At 40.3% G+C, this 24,942-nt stretch overlaps 1 protein-coding gene across 2 annotated transcripts in view; it reads left to right on the top strand.

Moving 5' to 3' along the window:
- Nucleotides 1-24,942, top strand: part of LOC124605436 (histone-lysine N-methyltransferase E(z)) — a 96,325-nt gene that overhangs the window by 697 nt on the left and 70,686 nt on the right. For both annotated transcript variants that reach the window (XM_047137102.1, XM_047137103.1), the window contains exons 2-5: nt 119-257; nt 3,256-3,464; nt 14,341-14,532; nt 21,819-22,084. In XM_047137102.1, the coding sequence (XP_046993058.1) occupies nt 122-257; nt 3,256-3,464; nt 14,341-14,532; nt 21,819-22,084 (803 nt within the window). In that variant the 5' untranslated portion in view covers nt 119-121. The remainder of the gene's footprint in view (nt 1-118; nt 258-3,255; nt 3,465-14,340; nt 14,533-21,818; nt 22,085-24,942) is intronic.

Here is a 24,942-nt window from a genome sequence, read left to right as displayed (position 1 = left end):
GATAAAACTGGGTTGCTGTATGTTGTTATTGTTAACCATAGGGACGAAAAAGTTGTGTATGTAGATATGGCAATTTGTTTATGTTGACAATGTTGTAATGCTACTTTTTCTTCCACAGACCATGTCCAAAGTGAAGATTTCAGCAGAATGGAAGAAACGTGTGAAATCGGAGTACATGAGATTGCGTCAGATGAAACGTTTCAAACGTGCAGATGAAGTTAAAGTTGCTTGGAATCAGAACCGAAAACAGATGAACGGTATGTAAACAGAGGAATACCATGTGTTGTGGTTAACTAGAAATTGATGTGTCTTCATTGGCAAAAGACAAAAATTTGTAGGTGCACAAGAGAAATAGCAGCTATATTTAACTGAGCTCTGCGGTGTACATCCACAGTAAACAGGATAGATACTACTAAGCACCAACTGTTTTGTTCACAGTTAGGACACTGGTGTATGTGGTATAGAGTGAGAGGGTTTGTGTGTATAAACCCTATTTAAAAATTTTTGTTCGACATTTAGGTTAAAGTACTTTCCATAGAATAGTTCTGATTAATTTACGTTGGAGAACCAGTGATATAATCAAACATTTTGACATTCTATAACTACCTACTTTCATATTAGTGAATTCTTTTCCAAGTAGTTCACTCTTCAGGGCCTTCAATATATGCCATTACTTGGTGGAAGCGGTTAGTGTGTTGTATTCATTTAAGTGGATTTTCGTCTTTTTGAAGTACTTTTTCACACCCGGAGGTAGGATTGCAGGTATAAAAACAACATATTCCAGGTGCCACTGTAACTTTGAAAACAGCTTCAGGAGACACTCATAGCGAAAGTCATTAGACCACCTAGTTTTTCAAACGTATCAGAAGAGAAAATAATGGACAGCCAACCACATCTTATGTTAAGTGAAAATAAGGCATTTTAAGAAGACTGTAAAACAGCTAATGATACCACAAAAAGCCATCAGGTAGAAAAAGGAGGAGCAGAGGAAGAACAGATAAATGCAAATAAATGACCTTGCCAACTTCAGAGTAATTAGGCAGTTTATTCAACATAGGATTGTAACGGCTGTAACTCATAATACATTGATATGTCGTAGCAAAAGTCATTGAAAGTAACAGAAACTTGTAGATAAATCAGAGCAATTAAAACTGTGGAGCAGTTAAATTATAGACTTGGTTATTGATAAATAACCATTGAACAATGATGCTGATGGTCACATGGAGGGTCCACTAATCTGAAGTCACATCATAAACTAGTTTATGAAACAGTTGGTCAAACACTGCAATGGATTGTCAATAGGTGCACTTAGTGACTAGTAGAAAAATGTATAAGCCAGCGACAGCTGCTGCAACCGATGGTAATAATGTACTAGATACCAACGAACCATCCTTTAATGTGATGTAATACTATCAGTGATCATGTGTAGGATTTCCTTCTCATTAGCAGGGTGTAGAGAGCTTTTTAGGATTTTGCCTATATGTGGACTAACTCATTATAGGGCTGTGAATTTCGCTGTACAAGATTTTCAGCTACATGTGTGAATTTATTTGCCATTTTTCTAGACTATGATAATACAGTTGTCCTTTCAGTGAGGTTATTTTCGAATTCTGATGTTTCCCCCTTATTAAACACAGTTCTACATCTCTCTCTCTCTCTCTCTCTCTCTCTCTCTCTCTCTCTCTCTCTCTCTCATCTGCTATCCTTTTTGTTCTGTTTTATAAGCCTGCTGATAATTTTCAGGTCATTCAAAAGTAGTAGCACCATGCTTTGACCGTGTTGTACCTATGCAAGTTCTAACAGTTATTTAGACTGGTTGCAGGTGATTTTGTTACACTTCAAATATTAGATATGTGACTTTTAGTTTGTTTTACTGTGGATAGATATTGTAAGTAAAGGTCCGTATAATGGATTTGATTACAATTTGGATGTGTGTTCGCTTTTGATACTGCAGGCTTTGAGTTAGCAGGTCAACTTAAACGTACAGTATCAGGTTTTTGAATTATACTTGGGTTCCTAGTATTGAGAGCTTAGTTTGAGCTATATAGGTAAAGTGAAATTTGTGAAAATGGGTTTTTCCTTATGTTGAGGACTTTGTTTTTAGCTGACTATGTAAGACCAATGGTTTTCATTTTTTGGTTGTGTTGAATGTTAAGAACTTTGAAATGGTGTCGATATTCTTGTTGTAGTTTGTTTAGTTTCTTCCCATCCACAACTGTCTACTTCCCACAGTTGACATATTAGCTTCATTTTATTGCTGGTGTTAATTATTTCATGTGTTGTTTATGATTGTTTGTGAGTGTAATGAGCAGCATCTTGGTCACCATGTAGTGCACCCTTGCCATCTTGAGAAAGTTATGGGTCAAAGCAGACAGGTGGAATTGCAACGTTTAGTAGTCCTAAATAAAAAATTAAATTTCCAACAATTAACAACATGGTGAACTAACAGTTTCAAAACTGAAAACAAATTAATAACCAGAAACTAATGATGATGAAATAACTCACTTGACAAGCCAACAAAACGAACTTCCAGAGCACATAGTAAAAGTAAGTCCAATGCCTCACTAACATCACTTACATACAACTCACAAACATAAACATTCTGACCTAGAGAGCACCATCATAGGTGACAAAATTCCATCAAACATGATGCATTCCAAATACGCTTCGCAAACATGACATCATGTAACACAACATAACTAAGTTAAGAGTCAAATTCTACAGGCGGTACTGCAAATTTGGTTTGTTTGTTATAGTTACGGATCACACAGTGAAGTTGATGAGTGATATTATGTTGCTGTTATAGGCAAAGATATGGCCTCATGGTGTCACGGGTGAAGTGTTGCAGTGTGGTGAAGTAATGGAACTGACTGAAGTTGCTGAGTCTTGAAGCAGCATAATAACTTGAGATTTTATTTCATATGTTTGAGATTTAAAAAACACCCATTGTTATTCTTAATTTCATTCATATTTTGTATTCAGGTTTGTATGTATGATGTTTATCATAATGACTGTGTAAATCTTGTATGTTTTGAAATGATCTTGACAAATCAAGTGTCAGTATCATGACTATATGGGTGTTAAATACAAATATAACTACAAAGGGATTACAGAAAGTGTCCAGTATTTGATAACATACTGATCTGCTATCAAATAATTTGTAAAACTGGGAATCTAGGGAAAATTTGTACTATGTTTCTATATGTTATGTGATTGTGTACAATAATAACCAAATTAAAGTTCTTTACTATTTAGATATACTTATCGCTGAACAGAAACGCTGGCAAGAAAGCAAAGCCATATGGGTTGTTTTGGCTGAAGCACCACCTCATGCAAACTGTATGAAAAAAGCAGAAGTAGTTTGCTGTGATGGAGAAGTGCAAAATAGTCCTGTCAAGATTATAAATGCTGTTACACCTATTCCAACTATGTACACATGGGCTCCTATACAGCAGAATTTCATGGTAAGTCACATCATAAACATAATGGTCTAAAACTGTATATGCATTAGTGGCTGTCACTTTTTATATTTCACTTCTCATTATTTTTAAGTAGATGTAACTGTTTTACTATATATGTGCAGTGTGTGTGTTGTTGGACGTGTCCGACAGAACAGAAACCATTGTTTTTGACAAAAACAGTTGCTGTAAACACCAGTATTTCAAGGGAGGTACTGACATCAGCTGCAATTAGACATTGAAATAATTTGGTGGCAAAGGTTGAAAATTCATGCTGCACCAGGACTCGAACCTGGATTTCCTGCTTTAAGCAAGTGGTCACGTTAACCCCTTTGTCTATCTGAGCATGCTCTCCATCCAACCCAAATTCTCAACTTATCACACACTGTGAAGTGGCTTTCCTATCTACTTACCTCATTTACTAAATTTTTCCTATATTCTCGCAAGAGGTTCAGATCCTTTCGCACAGATGCACTGAGGATATAATAGCAGTGAAGCTTACAGATGTACTATATATGTGCTGTGTCTGTTCTTTTGGGTAATGCTGCGAGCAATGAGGTAAGTGGACAGGGCTGCTTCTTTATAATGTGCAATAAGGTGAGCATTTGAGTCGTATGAAGAACAGGTTTGGGTAACTGAAGTGGTTGAGGCGACAGCTTGCATAAATAGTAAATCACAGTCCGGGCCCAGTCCAGCACAAATTTTCAACGTTTTTGCCTCTGAATTATTTCAGTGCCCAATTGCGGCTTATGTTGGTACCTCCCTCTAAATGCTATTAGCTGTTTTAATTAAGATAGGGTGATGTTATATTAAAACATGTACATGAAAATATAATGGTCACACACACACACACACACACACACACACACACACACACACACACACACACACAGATGTAACTCTCAGAGTTAACTCTAGACATATTCTTAGTTGAATATGAGGTAAACCAATGATTCTTCGCCCCTTAGCTCTAGACATATTCTTAGATGAATAAGAGATAAACCAATGATTCTTCACCCCTTCAAATTTTTTACGATGCCACTTTCATGAAAATAATGTAGTGTAGGGCAGAGTATGAAAAATACGCTTGATTTTATGCCACCATTTAAATGTTTTATTTTCCCAGACTCTTTCCCTCTGCAGCAAGAGTATCTTGAAGTGAAACTTCCTAGCATGAATCTGGATTTATTTATTATTGCGTACAACTTTGACACCAACCTCCTGGAATCTAATGCGAGTTGTATTTTCCGTAGCTACAGAAAGTTGTGTTTGACTTTTATTAACATTCAGTTCAAGATTTATGATTTAAACATTTTCAGTAGCTAGTAAAATTATTTATAAAGGAAATAGAAAATGTATAAAATGTTAAATGAAAAGTAAAAACACCAAAACCCCTAACCTGGGATACTACATTTGTTACTCATCTACACTACCACCACAACGGATGGCCTTGTGGCATTTCATAATCTTAACCACATGGGAAACATCAGGGTTGCAGAAGATATTTTGTTCAGGAAGTACCTTCTCTGTAATTCTGTATCTGTGTGGTTTAGGGATGCTCAACATTGAGATTATCAGCACCCATACATTCTTGACCCATGCTACCAGTACTTACTTGTATACGAATGAGTCCATGATTGCTGGGGGTAGCATTGTAATCTCTAGAACCGGAATTCCAGGAAACCCAAACAATCCGAAATCCATTGCATATCAACCTAGCCACAGATGAGTTGTGCTGTCACCCGCAGTCCCAGTGGAGTCTACTAGTGGAACCTAATGGATCAACTGCACCACCCTCCCACAGCCTACTCTTTCTGTAAGACCCATATTGGTCACTTGCAGGTTCCTGTTCATTCCGCCGTAGTTCCTACATTGTTAGTTACATAGCCACTGTTTCTGTTTGCCCTCTATGTAAAAATTAATTCCTGGGTCAGTGAATCCATGGTGATGTTCATTCACTCACTCACAGTCTTGACTTCAGCATTATGATTTACAGTTGGGTTTTTCTTAGATTGTAAATATACCAGTTACTTTGGAATAAGGCTGGGCATCTCGGACATATTCTGAGTCGTGGTCACCTTTGTGCTCATACGGCGAAGACTACCAAATCCACCGGTTAGTCCCTCAACCGTTACGGCTAAAACTCAATGGGACTCGGGGTAAGTAAGGCTAGTAACCTGCTTCTCTGGTACTTTAAATATGGTGCTGGCAACAATCAGAGCAAAATGCCTCGGACCTTTGGAGGTGACGGAGTCCCACCTCCAACTGACAAACCAGGGACTCCTAAGATACGACTTGGCAAACAAATGGTAATGAGATGGGGAGCTATTAATATCAATGGGGGCTACTGTGGGAAGAAGATAGAGCTGGCAGAGGCTGCAAGTAAGACGAGGCTGGACGTTTTAGCTGTTAGTGACATTCGGGTAAGGGGTGAGAAGGAAGAGGAAGAGGAAGAATGCAAGGTCTGCCTGTCAGGAGTCAAAGCAGGAATAGCACAATGGGGTGTAGGGCTTTACATCAGGAAAGAAATGGAGCCCAGCATAGTTTCAATAAGGTATGTAAACGAACGACTGATGTGGATAGATTTGACAGTGTCTAGCAAGAAAATTAGGATTGTGCCAGTATATTCACATTGTGAAGGGACAGATCAAGATAAGATGGATAGTTTTTATGATGCACTCAGTGATGTAGTTGTTAGAGTAAAGGACAAGGACAATGTTCTGCTCATGGGTGATTTTAATTCCAGGATTGGAAATCGCACAGAAGAGTATGAAAAGGTTATGGGTAAATTTGGAGAGGATATGGAGGCCAGCAGGAACGGGAAACAACTCTTGGATTTCTGTGGCAGTATGGGTTTAGTAATCACAAACTCCTTTTCTAAACATAAGAACATTCATCGGTATACTTGGGAAGGCAGGGGAACCAGATCTGTCATTGACTATATAATAACAGATCAGGAATTCAGGAAGGCTCTGAGGGACACACGTGTATTCAGGGGATTCTTTGAGGACACTGATCATTATTTAATCTGCAGTGAAATTGGTATTGTGAGGCCGAAAGTGCAGGAGGTCAGGTCCATATATAGGAGGATAAGAGTGGAGAAACTTCAGAATAAGGAAATCAGGCACAAGTACATAACAGTGATCTCAGAAAGGTACCAGTTAGTTGAATGTAGTCAATTACAGTCATTGGAAAAGGAATAGACAAGGTACAGGGACACAGTACTAGAAGTGGCTAAAGAATGTCTTGGAACAGTAGTGTGTAAAGGTAGGATGAAGCAAACAGCTTGGTGGAATGACACAGTCAAGGCAGCCTGTAAAAGGAAAGAGAAGGCATATCAAAAATGGCTACATACTAGAACTCAGGTAGACAGAGAAAGTTATATTGAAGAAAGAAACAGAGCCAAACAGATAATTGCAGCATCAAAGAATAAATCTTGGGAAGAATTTGGAAACAGGTTGGAGACTTTGGGTCAAGCTTCCGGGAAACCATTCTGGAGTGTAATTAGCAGTCTTCGAAAGGGAGGTAAGAAGGAAATGACAAGTATTTTGGACAGGTCAGGAAAACTGCTGGTGAATCCTGTGGATTCCTTGGTCAGATGGAGGGAATATTTTGAAGAGTTGCTCAATGTAGGTGAAAATACAATCAGCAATGTTTCAGATTTCGATGTACAATGGGATAGGAATGATGATGGAAATAGGATCACATTTGAGGAAGTGGAGAAAATGGTCAATAGATAGCAGTGCAATAAAGCGGCTGGGGTGGATGAAATTAAGTCGGAACTCATCATATACAGTGGAATGTCAGGTCTTAAATGGCTACACAGGATAATTGAAATGGCCTGGGAGTTGGGACAGGTTCCATCAGACTGGACAAAAGCAGTAATCACACCAATCTTTAAACATGGAAACAGAAAAGATTGTAACAACTACAGAGGTATCTCTTTAATCGGCGTTGTGGTTAAAATCTTCTCAGGTATTGTTGAAAGGAAAGTGCGAGTATTAGTTGAGGACCATTTGGATGAAAATCAGTGTGGGTTTAGGCCTCTTAGAGGTTGTCAGGACCAGATCTTTAGCTTACGGCAAATAATGGAGAAGTGTTATGAGTGGAACAGGGAATTGTATCTATGCTTTATAGAGCTAGAAAAGGCGTTTGACCGGGTTTCTAGGAGGAAGTTATTGTCTGTTCTACGAGATTATGGAATAGGAGGCAAACTTTTGCAAGCAATTAAAGGTCTTTACATGGATAGTCTGGCAGCAGTTAGTTGATGGTAAATTGAGTTCAGGGTTCAGAGTAGTTTCAAGGGCAAGACAAGGCTGCAACCTGTCTCCACTGTTGTTCATATTATTTATGGATCATATGTTGAAAACAATAGACTGGCTGGGTGAGATTAAGATTTGTGAACACAAAATAAGCAGTCTTGCTTAGTTGTGATGGCAGATTCGATTGAAAGTTTGCAAAGTAATATTTCATAGCTAGATCAGAAATGTAAGGACTATGGTATGAAGATTAGCATCTCTAAAATGAAAGTAATGTCAGTGGGAAAGAGATATAAATGGATTGAGTGCCAAATAGGAGAAACAAAGTTAGAACAGGTGGACGTTTTCAAGTACTTAAGATGCATATTCTCACAGGATGGCAACACAGTGAAAGAACTGGAAGCGAGGTGTAGCAAAGCTAATGCAGTGAGCGCTCAGCTACGATCTACTCTCTTCTGCAAGAAGGAAGTCAGTACCAAGACTAAGTTATCTGTGCATCGTTCAATCTTTCGACCAACTTTGTTGTATGGGAGCGAAAGCTGGGTTGATTCAGGTTACCTTATCAGTAAGGTTGAGGTTACGGATATGAAAGTAGCTAGGATGGTTGCAGGTACTAGTAGATGGGAACAATGGCAGGAGGGTGTCCACAATGAGGAAATCGAAGAGAAACTGGGAATGAACTCCACAGATGTAGCAGTCGGGGCGAACAGGCTTAGATGGTGGGGTCATGTTACTTGCATGGGAGAAGCAAGGTTACCCAAGAGACTCATGGGTTCAGCAGTAGAGGGTAGGAGGAGTCAGGGCAGACCAAGGAGAAGGTACCTGGATTCGGTTAAGAATGATTTTGAAGTAATAGGCTTAACATCAGAAGAGGCACCAAAGTTAGCACTGAATAGGGGATCATGGAAGAATTTTATAAGGGGGACTATGCTCCAGACTGAACGCTGAAAGGCATAATCAGTCTTAAATGATAATGATGATGATGTAAATATTTTCTAAGTTCTCTGCCAGGTATCTTGTTTGCTACCTCATTCACCAGATGCCGGTTGTCCTTGTCTATCAATTTTTTACTTATTGTACCCATGTCAGTTATTTGAGTCCACAAATCTTCGTAGACTGGACACTTTTATGCAGTATGGTCTGGTGTACCAGCGTCGCCATATGCACACCTATTTGTTGGACTTAAATCTTTATCAAGTGGACTGTTTATTATTGTTTTCAAATGATTGGGTTAAATGTAGATTTTTATTTTTAATGTTTTGTTGCTTCATTTTCATCATCGTATTGACTTTTTTACTAGCTCTTATTTTTTTCCCATTGTTCTGTTTTCATTCGGGATCAGATTGTGCCATATATGACCTACAACCAAGTGCCAACTAGAACTGCTCGTTGGTTGGTATCGTGTCAGCACATGTAGCCAGTGTGGGGGTAGTTTCAGATAACTAATGAAAACAAGAAATTACATTTTGCTTTTAGTACTTAAACTGTAATTTTTCTGTCTGTACTTAGCTCATAGAAGTCAACTTTAATCACCGTCAACAAAGTGATCATGCAGAATGAGATTTTCACTCTGCAGTGGAGTGTGCGCTGATATGAAACTTCCTGGCAGACTGAAACTGTGTGCCGGACTGAGACTCGAACTCGGGACCTTTTGCCTTTTGCGGGCAACTGCTCTACCAACTGAGGTACCCAAGCAAGACTCATGCCCCGTCCTCACAGCCTTAATTCCTGTGAAGTTTCGAAGGTAGGAGACGAAGATACTGGCGGAATTAAAGCTGTGAGGACGGGGCATGAGTTGTGCTTTGGTAGCTCAGTTGGTAGAGCACTTACCCGCAGAGGTCCCGAGTTCGTCTCGGTCCGGCACACAGTTTTAATCTGCAAGAAAGTTTCAAATTGAGCATGATTAACTTGTCTGCTGCAGGTTGCTTACCACCATTTTCTCAGCTACATTGCTTATCATGAGGTTGCGGTTAGGTTAGGAAATGACAGTAAGTTCAGGACTACAGAAGCATCACCTGCCACAGTTCAGTCATTTGTCTCTTAAAACAAACTGATGTTTCTACCATACCTGATGGCAGTTGCTTCCAACACTGCTTCACATAACATGAACAGCACTTCAGTACTTGTCACCTTTACCCAAGTGGCAGCCGATGTGGCAACACTGTACTGGTAAGCGACAGATGTCAGCTGTCAAATAATTTTAATCAGGCTGCAGTTGCTTCGGAACATATTGTTCTCAATGTCTTTTCTTTGTGGTATCTATGATAGCTGTGTATTTGATTTTGACTGATCTATATAACAGTAATCTAGTTTTTCTCTTCTCATGTCGTAAAGCTCTTTCATAAAATTTGCATAGTTGTACGCCATTTTTTCCAGATTTGTAAGCTCTGCACTTCAAGGCAAGCCACAATGTCTAGTAATTTTCTGTACTGGAAAGGCCACATTTTGTGGATTTTGCAAGATCATTGTAAGTGTCTATGCCATGTAGTCTATGCTCTGGTTAGCATGTAGTATTTGAAGGTCAATTTCTGCACTTCATTTTTCTCAGTAAGTCTTTTATAATTATATCGAAAGTGATTGTGTTCCTGTCCCATATTCCTCCATTGTAAACCAGGATCTAACAGATGTGTCATCACATTGTGGCCTCTTCCAGTAACAACCGAGCAAGGTGGCACAGTGATTAGCACACTGGATTCGCATTCGGGAGAACAATAGTCCAAATCTGCGTCCAGCTATCCTGACTTACTTTTTCTGCAATGTTCTTAAATCGCTTCAGGCAAATGCCAGGATCTATGATAGGGCATGCTTGATTTCCTTCCCTAATCTGAGCTTGTGCTCCGTCTCTAATGACTGTGTTGTCAATGTGACATTTAATACTAATCTCCTCCTTTTCCAGTATCATGCTGAAAGATTCTCCAAAAGTTGATTTTTGTAGCTGTGTACTGATTTGTTGGGTGTTCTGTCAATGTTGGCTGTGGTACCAACACTGTTTTTAAATATGCCTAGACATCTACCCTATTCAGTACATGGAGGTTTAATGCATCAATTGCTTCCTCTATTTGTATGCCATGCTCATCTGTCACACAACAGTGCCTCACACAACGGTGCCACAGTACAGACTTCATATTATCGTCTACCACTATTATATGTCGTGAGTCATCAGCATAAGGAGCCGTATCTCTCAGCCTATTGATGTATGGTTCAGTGCTATGTGAGTATTGCACATAAATGCTCATTAGTGTACCAAGTTATTGACACAGCATGTATGTCACAAAGCTGGAATATTTGTATTACTTGATCGGATTTCTGGAAAAGTACTATTGCTGCTTTTGCATGTGGATCACTTACAGTTGTCATTGCGTTAACTTGAAACTGAAGAATCTTACTGTGCTTTATGCACCCCTCTTGAATTAAGGGGAGTTTGCTGGGCCTATGCGGGCAATGTTAAATTAGCCTACTTCATGTACCTTTATCTCTGGAACCAATAAAGATAACATTGTACAATTTTTACAGTTGTCTTATCCGTGTTATTTATGCCTACTGAACCAGAATTAAGAGATGAGGTACAAAAGGAGAGATATATATGTATTTTCAGTTATGCAATTTTTTTTTAGAAATAATTTTACACGTAATGCCCTAGATGCCATCTATTCAAGTTATTGCTATGGTTGTGCTTCAGTAGGTACAATATATTATAATGAAATAGGTGCCAAAGTTTCATATAGCTATCACAAGTATATATAGGAACATAAAGCATAAAAAATGTCATTTTGAGAAAATCACATTTAAAGTATAAAATGATAAAAATTGACTTGTGTAATTTTAAATTAAGTCGCAAAAACAGCCAGCAGCATAGTCAGCATCACCATCTTTGCCAGCTTCCTTCTCCAAAAGCTCCTTTATCTGATTGATCTTGCTTCTTTGGTGGTGAACTGAGCTGCATGCTGTGCCCTGGCGAGTCTTATCTTCTCCAATAACTTCAAGCCCTGTAAAGTATGGTAGCCCAGAGTGATGTTAAGGTGTTTTAGAACTCTTTTTCTTCCCATATTTCCATCATTAAATGTTAATACAGCATCACTAATTCCCCATTTTAGTGTATTGAGGCCTACAAAAACATTTTTGGGCACTCGTGTCCTGCTATTGTCATTGAATGATACATTAGGATTCTGTGTTCGCCCATGTAGGCACTTTCGGAGGAGGTCTGGGTGAGTTAGGTCCCTATAAATTGATTTTATTGCTTCCGTAACAGCTTCAGGAATAGAGTTCTTGTGTTCAAAAGACACTCCTGAAACTTCAGCCTTCCGGCCGGAATTTACACCACGATTCAGGTCCAGGTGAGCAAGAGTGCATGTGTCGGTTTTCTGTCATTTGAAAGTTTGTGGAAGTATGTGGCCCAGACTGCTTTTCTCATACCTCCTAAATCATTTCTGTTATTTCTGATGGCCATTCCATGATACTTATGGAGCTGATCTATTGTTTTATCAGTCAGCTGACCTCTAAGTGGCTTGCCATCAGACAATGTGGTGGTGCGAAGAGATTGTTTTAATTTTCTGAGACGTGTGCTCGTCCTCTTTTGCACATGCCCATCACATTCCAATTTCTTTGTCACAACATTTTCATATGGATTTGCTTCAACAACACACTTATACACCTTAGAATCTCCATCCCCAAGGAACTGGGTGTAGCACACACCCCTTTCCTGCAGTGATCTGCTAAACATTTTCATTGCGGCATCAGCTTCCGTTCCTCCGCTAGTTCCTTCATAATTTTTCTGGCAGTTTTCATGTTCATTTTTTCCGTTTTTGTCACAGGAGCAATAGCAATGTTTTGTAAGTGCCTCAAAATCAATTACTTTGCCTGTGTCTACACTTGTGATTGTGGCAACTGAGTTTTTCAGCGTGTGACCAAGCTTTTGCCATGTCCCATCACGCGCAACTGGTATATCAATGTTGCCTTCGTTCACTTCAACAGCTTCATTTGGTGCAGCCTTCATTGACAGGGAATGGACAGATTCAACAGCTTCCCCTATAACTTCAGTATACCTCTGAATTTTCGTAGGTGATGGTGGTAGATTCGTAACCGAACAGAAACACTGAGCTGCACTAAGACCTTTTCCGATAGCTCTCATGGCATAGAAAAGTCTAACAAATACCTCATAAAGATTATTCTTGCATTCATTTGACGTTACAAATGACTTTTTGCTGTCACATCCAGTGCAAATAATTACTGTTGTCATAGAGAGTCCAATTCTTGCAGCAAAATCTTCTTCAATAATTACTTTTCCGCCACAAATATTACAGCATAATGTATCTCACAACATCTGAATTAAAATGTTCATATCACACAAAACATAGCCCAGACCAGAAATACTATTTTCTAAATTATCCTGCAGTAATCCTAGTTCCTCAAATTGTTTATGTAATTTAGTTTTACTTGCATTGGGTGATGTCGCATCTCCCTTGTTCTCTGGTGGCACATAAAGATAATTTGATTTTTCAATGCTTGTGGGTTCCAACTCTTGAACAACACACAGTTTTACACATCTAGTGTGTTGGCTTCCACCGAACTTAAGTTTCTTGAGTAGACTAGCACTTCAAGGTATGTTTATATTATGTCAAACTGCACCAGATTACGTTGAAAGTCACTGTTTCAATCAAAACAAACAAACAATGCCAAGCGACTGCAAAATAGCAGTGTGACTAACACTGAGCGCCACGTGTTTTCTGTCGGAGATGAAAATCACAGCCTTCTATAAAATGTAGTTTCCGAGATATTGATATATAAACAGATGCATGTCCGAAATTTGGTGGTCTCTCAGATATGCGTGTAAGACTTCAAAATTAAAAATAAAATACTTCTAAACATCACATACAGATAATTTATGCACTATTTTGTGCAGGAAAGAGTTAATCATATTATAGGGCATGTTTTGTAAAAAGTGAAAATTTTCGAATTTTTGCCTGCAAACCTCCCCTTAATACAAACCATAGTTTGGAACATGACCTTTAGCCTACCTTTCACAGGAAATGTTCTTGCCATCTGAATTATTTTTCTACTGCTTCAGCTGATTGGTACCTCTTAAGAGAGAGAGGATGACAGAGAATGGCTTCACTGCAGTGCTTCATTGGCCTGGTTCTAATTATAGGTTGTTTCTTCAAGACATCTTCCAGCTTGAGATCCAGGTCACCCAGCCAGTTGTAGGTTACCTACATATGGGGTGCAAATGTGAAAACATAATTAAACATCACAAAAATACTCCTAAAGCAATGAATGCACAAATAAAATGCATAAAGAGACACTCCATTAATTCCGTCGCTCTGAACAGTACCAGTATTGAGTGTTCAGAATTTGAGTGAGAAAAAAAAACAGAACTTGATTGTTACTAACATTGGTAATCATTTTCAAATGTTAATTTCAGTATGGGAAAAACCATCACAATACAGAAATCGGAAGGTCATTTTCTGATAATTTTGTTCGTTGTAATGAAGTATATTTATTTATATATCCTTTTCCATAACACCTTTTAATTTTTATTGGGTTGTATCAGTATTTTAAATGTATATAATATTCACATATTGAATTCTCACATCTTATGTTAAATTGCCAATTTCAATCTTTTGCAGGTGGAAGATGAAACTGTCTTGCATAACATTCCTTACATGGGAGATGAGATTTTGGATCAAGATGGGACATTTATTGAAGAGCTGATAAAAAACTACGATGGAAAAGTTCATGGCGACCGAGAATCAGGATTCATTGACGACACAATTTTTGTGGAGCTTGTTAATGCTTTAATGCAGTATCAGACCAAAGAGGTAAGATTTTTTTTTTCTTCTACTAAGGCAAATTCCAATGTTCCTTTCCTGCAATAATTACATATTTTGTATTCATGAAAAACAAGTATATGGTGCTATCATATTTATGAGGGGTAACTTTTCAGGAAGCGTTTTGTCTGGCTATGGTTTATGCTCTTTAGAGTGGCTATGGCTCCTAGTAGTGACACTCCTATAATACTTCTTTGTTAAGTAGCTCTTTCTTCGTTTAGTTCTAATTTAAATTATTTCATTTTGAGATTTTTTAAAATTATGATGTTAGTTTTCAACATTTGTTGGAAAGTTGTTGTCACTGACTGGCACGAAAAATACAACACTTTGATTTTTTAAAATTTATTTTATATTTTTTAATTTAAATTTCAGTCATTTTATGATACTAATTTAGTATTTTACAATAAAATATTGTGGTATGGTCCTATCTAGATGTCCAACAACGAAAAAAGACTATTATAAACAAATTAAGTCAGAGTTGCAAAAGTAACATGAATAAATTCACATTTCAAGCAAATTTTGAGGAAGCACATGAAAGTAACACACCTTTGTTTTGATTTTCTGTGCTTCACACTTCACTGAATATTACCTCCTCTCATATCAGTCACAGCATCCAATCTTTCAGGCATGCTCGTTTTAATACTGCAATGTGTCTTGAGGAATCATCTTCCATTCTTTAAAGAAGTCCCTCGCCATAGTGTGAATCTCCACTTCATCCAAGAATCCATGCAAAATTCTGCTACATGTAGGCAAGCATTGTTGTGCATTTTTGTAAACCCAACTTCAGTAAATGGACTGGAAGGCACAACATGCTCCAAAATGTATCCAGATATTGATGTGCTGTAAGGCTCCCATGCTACACAACGAACAAATCTGTCCACACAGTCATGCTGATTCCTGCCCACACCATCATAGAACCATCATGAGAAGATGTCCTGCATTATGATGTGTGAGGAGAATACCATCTGCAGGCCTTATCCATACCCTGTCTCTACCATCAGATGATTGTCGACCAACTACTGGCTCATCAATGAATATCCTCACCAGTGGCTGATACTGAACGCAGTTCAGAGGTGCTACACATTGTGGTGGATGACCACCACCAGGGGCGTGCGAGGAACAATCAAACAATGTAATGTGGGCCAAGCAGCTCGCAGTAATAGGGCGAAACAGCTAGTGTGGTTAAGTCTTTTACAGTCCTTTGCATAACCTACTACCAGTCAACTGCTCTACTTACTGGATTAAATCCTGCTTTGTACTGGGATTTTCTTGTTCCCATTATTGGCTTTCATTCAGCACTCTACTTCTGAGGACTTGTCTTTGGTACATGTTATGCATTCATAACGGGAGTCGACAAAATAGTGGCATGAGGTCTTACCCTATTGTACTTTCGGGGACGTGTTTTCATCTAGTGCCGGTGTTATGTTTCCCGAGTTTTTGGAACTTTGACTCCAACATTTCCAACAATAACAGCAACTGTTTGTAGCTCAAGAGGAAAAGATCAACAACAGCTGTTACTGGAACAGCACCACTGCCAGGGGCAATGGCAGCAACAGCGAGAACTCCATGTTGCTTTCGGGCCTGTCTTGTTGTTGGCGCAGTTGGTAGTCACTCCTGCACCCCCACTGCCATTCTCTACCTTTGACGAGTCTATAGAGAGCAGGAAGTTTACTGTGGTCGTTTTGAACTGCCCTGTTTTGCTTATAGCATTTTTGGTACGCGGCAAAGTGCTTCCCTCTTATCTTCTAGTTGTACAAAGTGGTACAGAAGTTGCAATCACTCTTGGACCCTAGTGCTTTATCTTTCATTATCCCTGTGTCCTGTTAAATGGGTACTATGATCATCAGAGGTACCTTGTTGTTAGGCTGCAGTGTAATTAGTGTCATAAACAACATGGACACTATTACGCAGAATGGCTGCTGGACAGGAGCCTTGAATCCCTTTTCAAACTGCTTCATGAAAATGGCACTGATATGGCGATCCCTACTAACCTTAAACAGTTGCAATCATTCCTGGGTAAAATCACATACTATGCCAAGGTTTATTCTCCTAGTGGTGCAAATTGTATACTCCTTGAATCATCTGCACAAGAAGGACATCAAATTTTTGTGGTTGGCTACCGTAAGGACAGTGTCAAGGTGAAACCAGGTCTACCGTTGACACTTCCAGTGCTCACAGTGGACACATCCCAGTATGGCATTACTATGGTTTTGTCCTGTCAATTTTGGTTGGTTCTGAACAGCCAAATGGCTTCTCCTCCAAAATGTTGATTGCAGTGCTACTCAACTAGCCACAGACTGAGGAGGAGGCTTTAGCAATCATTTGTGGGGGTCAAGAAATTTCATATTGTATTTGTATGGCAAAAATTTCATCTATTGACAGACCACCAACCCTTCAGTTTGTTATTTGGGCATTGTTCGATGCTCCTGAAAAGATGCCCAACACACCAGTGCAGAGGCCCTCTCCTGCCTCCCCTTCACCCCAACAGAATTCAATCACCAGGAAGCTGTCTGTTTTGCCCAAATTTTATCTGTGGTGCAGAATGAATGGCCAGACTATCTTTCCAGCTAGGCCGACCTGACCTTTTCAATTTATTTTGTGTTGCCCTACCAATTCAGTGCCATGAAGGGCCTCTTAATGTTGACCACAAAGGACTTGAATGTCAGTTTGTCATTCTGCCCTCACTTTGGCCATGCATCCTCAAGCTCCTTCGTGCTTCACATTGGCATGTGACACATGGAGGCATTGGTCCTGCAGCATTGATATTGGTATGGCACTGATACTGACATTGAACATGTGTTCCGCTCCTGTTGTATGTTGTGCCTGCTCCATCAATCGTGTGGTTCCTGTGTAATGTTCCCCCCACCCCCCACCGAGCGAGTGGCGCAGTGGTAGCACACTGGACTTGCATTCGGGAGGACGACGGTTCAATCCCGCGTCCGGACATCCTGATTTAGGTTTTCCGTGATTTCCCTAAATCAGTCCGGGCAAATGCTGGGATGGTTCCTGTGAAAGGGCACGGCCGACTTCCTTCCCGAATCTGATGAGGCCGATGACATCGCTGTTTGGTCTCTTCCCCCAACCCAACCCCCCCCCCCCCCCCCCCCCTCCCACACACACACCTTTTTTTAACCTTATAACCTCCTTTCAAGACTATCCATTCAATTGAACTGTTTAGAAGTCCAGTGCCGTCTCTGGCAGAATTACAATGTCATTGGTAGAACATAGCTTTTAGGTGATCAGAAAGTTTCCATTTAAGGGCCTTGGTGCTGTGTATATGCAACATAATTCAACACCAATGCAGGTATATAAACACCAATGTGTAGTCAAGGGATTAGTGTGGTATTCGTGTCTTTCTGATGTGTGCAGTAAATGTGGAAACATGAACTATGGTGACAGTATTACAAAATACATCCGAACAGGAACAAAATACTATTATTCTTTTCTTGGTTGCTGAAGGACAAACACTGGTAGACAGCCATTGGAGAGTGAAGAAATGGGGCAGCAAGTCTAAAATTAGGGAGAGATGTCCAGGAAAACTAAGACAGGGGATGCTGCTGCTGCTTCATTATAATGCATGTCCCCATATTGCAAATATTGTAACACAAAAGCTATGCAAACTCAAATGGGAGACACTCAAGCACTCATCTTATAGTCCAAATCTCTAACCATGCAATTATCACATCTTCGGTCCCTTGAAATAAGGCTTTTAAGGGATGACAATTCTTGTTGGACAAGGATATGCTGCAGACAGTTGTGGACTTCTTCATGCAGGAAGACACATTGTTTTACCAAACGGGTATCTTCAACCTGATGCATTTGTGGGATGATTGCCGCATTGCTCACAGCGATTTTGCCTGGTTGGCATACTGGCTCAGGACTGTATGGCCTTCGAATGGAAACTTTGATCACCCCTTATATTTCTTCTCTCTGAACTTCAATTCCCTTACCAAAACTCTCTTTGGTGTCCTTTACTGCTTGCTCAGTGTAGCGACTGAATAACTTGGGGGATAGGCTTCAAACCTTTTACGCTCCTTTGTCAACTGCTGCCTCCCTTTGTGTCATTCAACTCTTGTAATTGAAATCTAGTTCCTGTACTGTCATCAGTACTGCCTGAAAACTGTAAAACCATAGAACTATCACAGCACTGAGATTTTGCCATAGAAGTGCAAACAAAATCACATTATCTAATTGGTCATGATAGTGAAGGGAGTATATTGTAAGGGATTGTAAAAAGGGAGCATTTTTTTAAGATGTGAATAAATTCCTTTTACTGCATATTAGTCACTTGTACCATGTAATAGCCGGATCCTATTAAACTGTGCAAGACATAAGAGGATTGTAGAAGAGAATAGTTTAGCCTTTTTGGTATTAAGGCACTTCTGACTGGCAAACAATAGCCTATTACTCCTCACATAAACTAAAACTGATGACTGTGGGCAGTGGGAATATTGCATAGTATGAGTTTCCAATTGCTTTTCGTATGTCATCGTGAGATATTATGGCATCTCATTAGTGATACCTTGTACACTCTTTGGCTGAGTAGGGAGTGATTCTCAATTTTGTTTTGACCTTTCGTCTTGGAAAGAATTCTTTTTAGTTTTTGGTTTAAAGCATTCTTTGTGTGTGTGTGTGTGTGTGTGTGTGTGTGTGTGTGAGAGAGAGAGAGAGAGAGAGAGAGAGAGAGAGAGAGAGAGAGAGTGAAGGCCCTTTTGAGACCTTCAGCATACTGGTTAAGGGAGTTCTCATCACTGCAGATATACCATCCATGGCTGGGAGGCTATGTGGAAGGGAAGACAGCTGTCAAAATGCAGATCCGGTTAGTGGTTAGTGAGTTTGGCATATTGAGTTGAAGAGGACTAGGTGAATTGGATCGGAGAGGAGGTGTTGAGGTTGTGGGGGAATGAGGATAGTGTGTCTTGGCCCTGATTCTTATCATGAAGGTATCATCTGTGAACCTGAACCAGACAGAGGTTGGGGTGGCTAGAATGGTATCCTCTAGGTAGCCCATAAAAAGCTTGGCAAACAGCGGCACCATGTGGGTGCTCATGGCTGTGTGGTGAATTTGGTTATATAATTTTCTCTCAAAGGAGAAGGTGTTGTATGTGAGGATATAATTGGTAAGTTGGGAGAGGTAGTATTTGACAGCGACAAAGCTGTGTGCATGACAGAAGATGGTGTATGGGGTGGTGGCATCAACAGTGAGATTAGGAATTTGGTAGGTAAAGTGATAGGTACAGCAGAGAGTCGCAGAAGGAAGTGGTTAGTATCTTTGATGTGAGAGGCTAGGTTTCAGGCAATTGGTTGGAGATGTTGCTCAACAAGAGCTGAAATTCTTTAAATAGGAGCACAATAACCAGCTGCAATGGGGCATCTGGGATTGTTGGGGTTGTTGATTTTTGGAAGCATGTTGGAGGGTCGCGGGGTGTCATCGAGGTGAGGACGGACATGGACTTGAGCGAGAAGTTCTGGAATAGGCCTGTTGATTTCAGTAGGGATTAGAGGTTATGTTGGACTTCTGGGATGGGATCTCTGTGGTAGAGCTTGTAGATAGAGGACCCAGACAGTTGGTAGATGCTTTCCGTCAGGTAGTCTCTGTGATTCATCACAGCAGGATTGGAACCTTTGTCTGCAGGGAGGATGATAAAGTCAGGGTCTGTTTTAAGGTTGTATGTGGCTGAAAGCTTAGTGGTCGTAGAAGGGACCTAGGGAAGGATGGTGAGGCCACGTTGGATGTAAGGAATTTTTAAAAGGTGGCTAGGGGATGGTTAGGTGGGAATGGGGTTTGGTCGTGGTTGGATGGTGGTATAAAGTGGGGTTAAGTTGGCCTTGGTTGGAGGGACTGGTGGCAAAAAACTGTTTCCACTTTGGGGTCAGGAAAAGGAGAGTAGGCCTTTGACAAGTCCAAAATAGTTAATCTTGAGTCTGGAGCTGAACGTGAGGCCTTTGGATAGGTTTCAAACTTCTGTGGGATTGAAGTTTTTGGTGAAAAGGTTAACAACAGTGTTTTGGTTTCTGGATTGTGCAGAATGTTGGGAGGGAGCTTTGGAAGATGTTTAAATTGAATAGATCACTTAGGCAGGGTCTGTTCTCTGTGAAGTGTTACCAAGAGTGTCCACTGTGGTTAGGATAGATGTTGATGAATAGTGGTTCCCCAAGGCAGGAGTGCATGGAGGTGCTGTCTGGAATACTCTTCCAAGTGTTGGTGGGCAAGATTTTTAATTTAGGAGATGAGCTGTATAGTAGGATTACACAGAAGCGTAATTTTGCAGAGGAAACAGAGGTGGTGCTAGCTGCCTGTGCCATGGAGATGTGTTTCTGTAGTACCAGGTTTGTGAGATATAGGGGTTGGTGGAATTTAAAAAGGTGAAGACCATTGTGAAAGAAGTCGTGGGAACCAGAAAATGGTATATTTATGGTTAGGTCATTCAGAGGGACACCATGGCCAACCAGCATTTGGGAAACAGGATGTGGTACTTGGATTTAGCTAAAGAAAGGGATACTTTTCTGAAGTGACATAGATAGAGGGAGCATGGACCCTTTTGGATTGAGATGGTGATAGGAAAAATGAGAAATGCATGAATGAAAGCTTTAGGTGGTTGTAAAGGGAACTGGAGGACAATTTGGCGAATGAAAAGGACTAAAGAAATTGTACGGAGGGTATTAGGATATTTTATCATGCATAAGTTTTTGTTACGAATGGGAAACAAAAAGTAAACACAAATGGGAAAGAAAAAGTAAAGACATAAAATTCTGACGGGAGCTATGTGTGAGGAATGGTGGGTGGTTTTCCCGAACTATACAGGTCGGAGTTATCCTTGCAACACATCCTTTGTTCCCGTAACCCTCCTGGCCTCAGTTTCTGTTAGACCACTGTCCCCACGCACTCCACCTGACAATTTCTCTTCCCTCCATCCTATCACCCCCTCTCGATTCACATTTCGATCTCACTTCATCATGCACCTCTCTCCTATGGCTCTCGCACCTGCACCTCACATGCATAGCCCATGCAACTGCCACACCTCCCTCCCATATTCCTAGCCACCCCCATCCACCTGCCAAACTATGTACTAGCTCAAGAAAAAAATTAGTTTGAAAGCTGTGTAAATGGGATGTCTGAGCCTTTTGACCATGGTGCCACGTTAAACAGCAAAATAAAGCAAACAGAAATTAGGGAAAAAATGGAGAGGAATGTATGATTAGTCTTTTTCAGAATTATTTGTTTGTGTTTTCTTAATATATCTAGTATGATTGTTAGCATTGTCCCCATTTTCCAGGATGAAGCTGCTGGTGATAAACACGCAGAGAAAGAAACAAAGGACAAAGGCAGCCGTGCTTCGGTGAATGGCGGAAGTGCTCACAATAATAGCAGTGGAAACAACAACCGTCATAGTAGTGGATTCAACTCGTCAAATAGCAATGGCACAGGTCCAGAGCGACGTTCTGCAGATAAGCAACCAAAGGCATTCCCAGCAATGGTTATCTTCCAGGCTATTTCTGCCATGTTTCCTGATAAAGGGCAGCCAGATGAACTCAGGGAAAAGTGAGTGACATTGGACCAAATTTAAGTAAGAATGACTTACTTTTTAAGAAAGAAAACAGCAAAATTTCAGTGAAGCATCAGTGAGAAAAACCTGTAACACAGTGAACATGTATACTCAGGGGAGAATGACAGTTGGCAGGTTGCTGGCCCCTATCACTAGACACTCTGAAACATTAATCACAAAGTGATTTTAATTGAAGCATAGGTCACAACAGTATGTTAGTGCTGTCACCATGTTATCATATCTGAATGGTAGATAATGGATGTGCAATGCATCAAACAGTGAGCACTAGGTAACACCATGAACAGTGCCACACACTCAGTTGACACAATGTTACCAACACAAAATAGAGCTTGAAAGACGCATAATTGTGGGCCTTTGTGTGGTCAGCTTGTCAAATTGGGCCTTTACGTGTGACGATTGCACAATCTATCATCTCTCACCAGACCTAGTACCATCTTTCAGTGCATACTCTCACATCGTACATGTGTCTACGAACATCATGCATGATATTGAGGCTTCTATTCCATCGTTACATAATGTATTTCCTTGATGTAGGTTCTGTGTGGCCTCCTTATCTCTCCCTCTTTTTCCATCCTTCCTTCCCACATCTGACCATCCTCTTCCAACTAGCCCCTCATTTAAGAAAGAATATGAAGGTATCAAAAGATAGGAGTGCTGTTAACTGTTTTAATGTTATTGTCGTCAACAGTACTGAGAGGTACCTCTAGAAGATTAGCACTGTCCAGTTCATATTTCTGCTTGTGACTTTTAACATATTTTCGAAACAGAATTTTCACTTTTTTTTTGCTGATATTCAATCTTTCACAAATCACTCACTCCATTTCTTTGTTTGATAGGCTTGCTTCAGCAGTCTGCTGTGTGCTTAAAGGTAACTGATGCAAAGAAAAAAAAATCCACCAGCAGAATAATTCTTATGCACTACTGGCCATTAAAATTGCTACACCAAGAAGAAATGCAGATGATAAACGGGCATTCATTGGACAAATATATTATGCTAGAACTGACATGTGATTACATCTTCACGCAATTTGGGGGCATAGATCCTGATAAATCAGTACCCAGAACAACCACCTGTGGCCGTAATAACGGCCTTGATACACCTGGGCATTGAGTCAAACAGAGCTTGGATGTCGTGTACAGGCACAGCTGCCCATGCAGCTTCAACACGATACCCCAGTTCATCAAGAGTAGTGACTGGTGTATTGTGACTGGCCAGTTGCTTGGCCACCATTGACCAGATGTTTTCAGTTGGTGAGAGATCTGGGGAATGTGCTGGCCAGGGCAGCAGTCGAAATTTTCTGTATCCAGAAAGGCCCATACAGGATCTGCAACATGCCGTCGTGCATTATCCTGTTGAAATGTAGGGTTTCGCAGGGACCGAATGAAGGGTAGAGCCACAGGTCGTAACACATCTGAAATGTAACATCCACTGTTCAAATTGCCGTCAATGCGAACAAGAGGTGCCCGAGACGTGTAACCAATGGCACCCTGTACCATTACGCCGGGTGATACGCCAGTATGGCGATGACGAATACACGCTTCCAATGTGTGTTCACCGCGATGTCACCAAACACGGATGCGACTATCATGATGCTGTAAACAGAACCTGGATTCATTTGAAAAAATGATGTTTTGTCATTCATGCAGCCAGGTTCATCATTAAGTACACCATTGCAGGCGCTCCCGTCTGTGATGCAGCGTCAAGGGTAATCGCAGCCATGGTCTCAGAGCTGATAGTCCATGCTGCTGCAAATGTTGTCGAACTGTTCGTGCAGATGGTTGTTGTCTTGCAAACGTCCCCATCTGTTGACTCGGGGTCCGAAACGTGGCTGCACGATCCATTACAGCCATGCGGATAAGATGCCTGTCATCTTGACTGCTAGTGATACGAGGCCATTGGGATCCAACATGGCGTTCCATATTATCCTCCTGAACCCACCGATTCCATATGCTGCTAACAGTCATTGGATCTCGACCAACGCGAGCAGCAATGTCGTGATACGATAAACTGCAATCCCAATAGGCTATAATCCGACCTTTATCTAAGTCGGAAACGTTATGGTACGCATTTCTCCTCCTTACACGAGGCATCACAACAATGTTTCACCAGGCAACGCTGGTCAAGTGCTGTTTGTGTATGAGAATTCGATTGGGAACTTTCCTCATGTCAGCACATTGTAGGTGTCACCACCGGTGCTAACCTTGTGTGAATACACTGAAAAGCTAATCATTTGAATATCACAGCACCTTCTTCCTGTTGGTTAAATTTCGCGTCTGTAGCACGTCATCTTCATGGTGTTTAATGGCCAGTAGTGTATAAAAACATCATTTGCATATTATACATATTGTTTGGATGTTTACGTAAATTGCCAAATGTTGTAATATTTGGCAGATACAAGGTGTGATCAAAAAGTAATGGGAATTTTTTTAAAATTTCGCTGGCAGTATACTGCCAATTTAAAAAAAGAAAAGAAAAGAAAAATGTTGGTGCATGTGTTCCTGGTGTTATGTATGCATTGTCAGCTGTTTTTAATGTTTAATTTATTGTTGACAGTCAATAAGATTAAACGCGTTTTTGAGTGCATGGCGAATTTTTACTTTCAAAAAAGATGGGTCAAAAATTTGTATTAAATTTTGCTTGGAAAATGAAATGAAGTGCAGCACTGCATTCAAAATGTTGATTGTGGCTCTAGGCAAATCTACTGTGAGTAAGACAAGAGTTTACAAGAGGTACAAACATTTCAGAGAGGGTCGAGAAGACATTGAAAATGACAACCACCTTGGATGCCCTAGCACATCAGTTACTGACGATAATGTGGAAGAAGGCAGAAAA

This window comes from Schistocerca americana, chromosome 3 (assembly GCF_021461395.2).
Source record: "Schistocerca americana isolate TAMUIC-IGC-003095 chromosome 3, iqSchAmer2.1, whole genome shotgun sequence".
NCBI classification, from domain to species: domain Eukaryota; kingdom Metazoa; phylum Arthropoda; class Insecta; order Orthoptera; family Acrididae; genus Schistocerca; species Schistocerca americana.
Note: the sequence above shows the minus strand (reverse complement) of the source record. Positions and strands in the feature narration are given on the sequence as shown.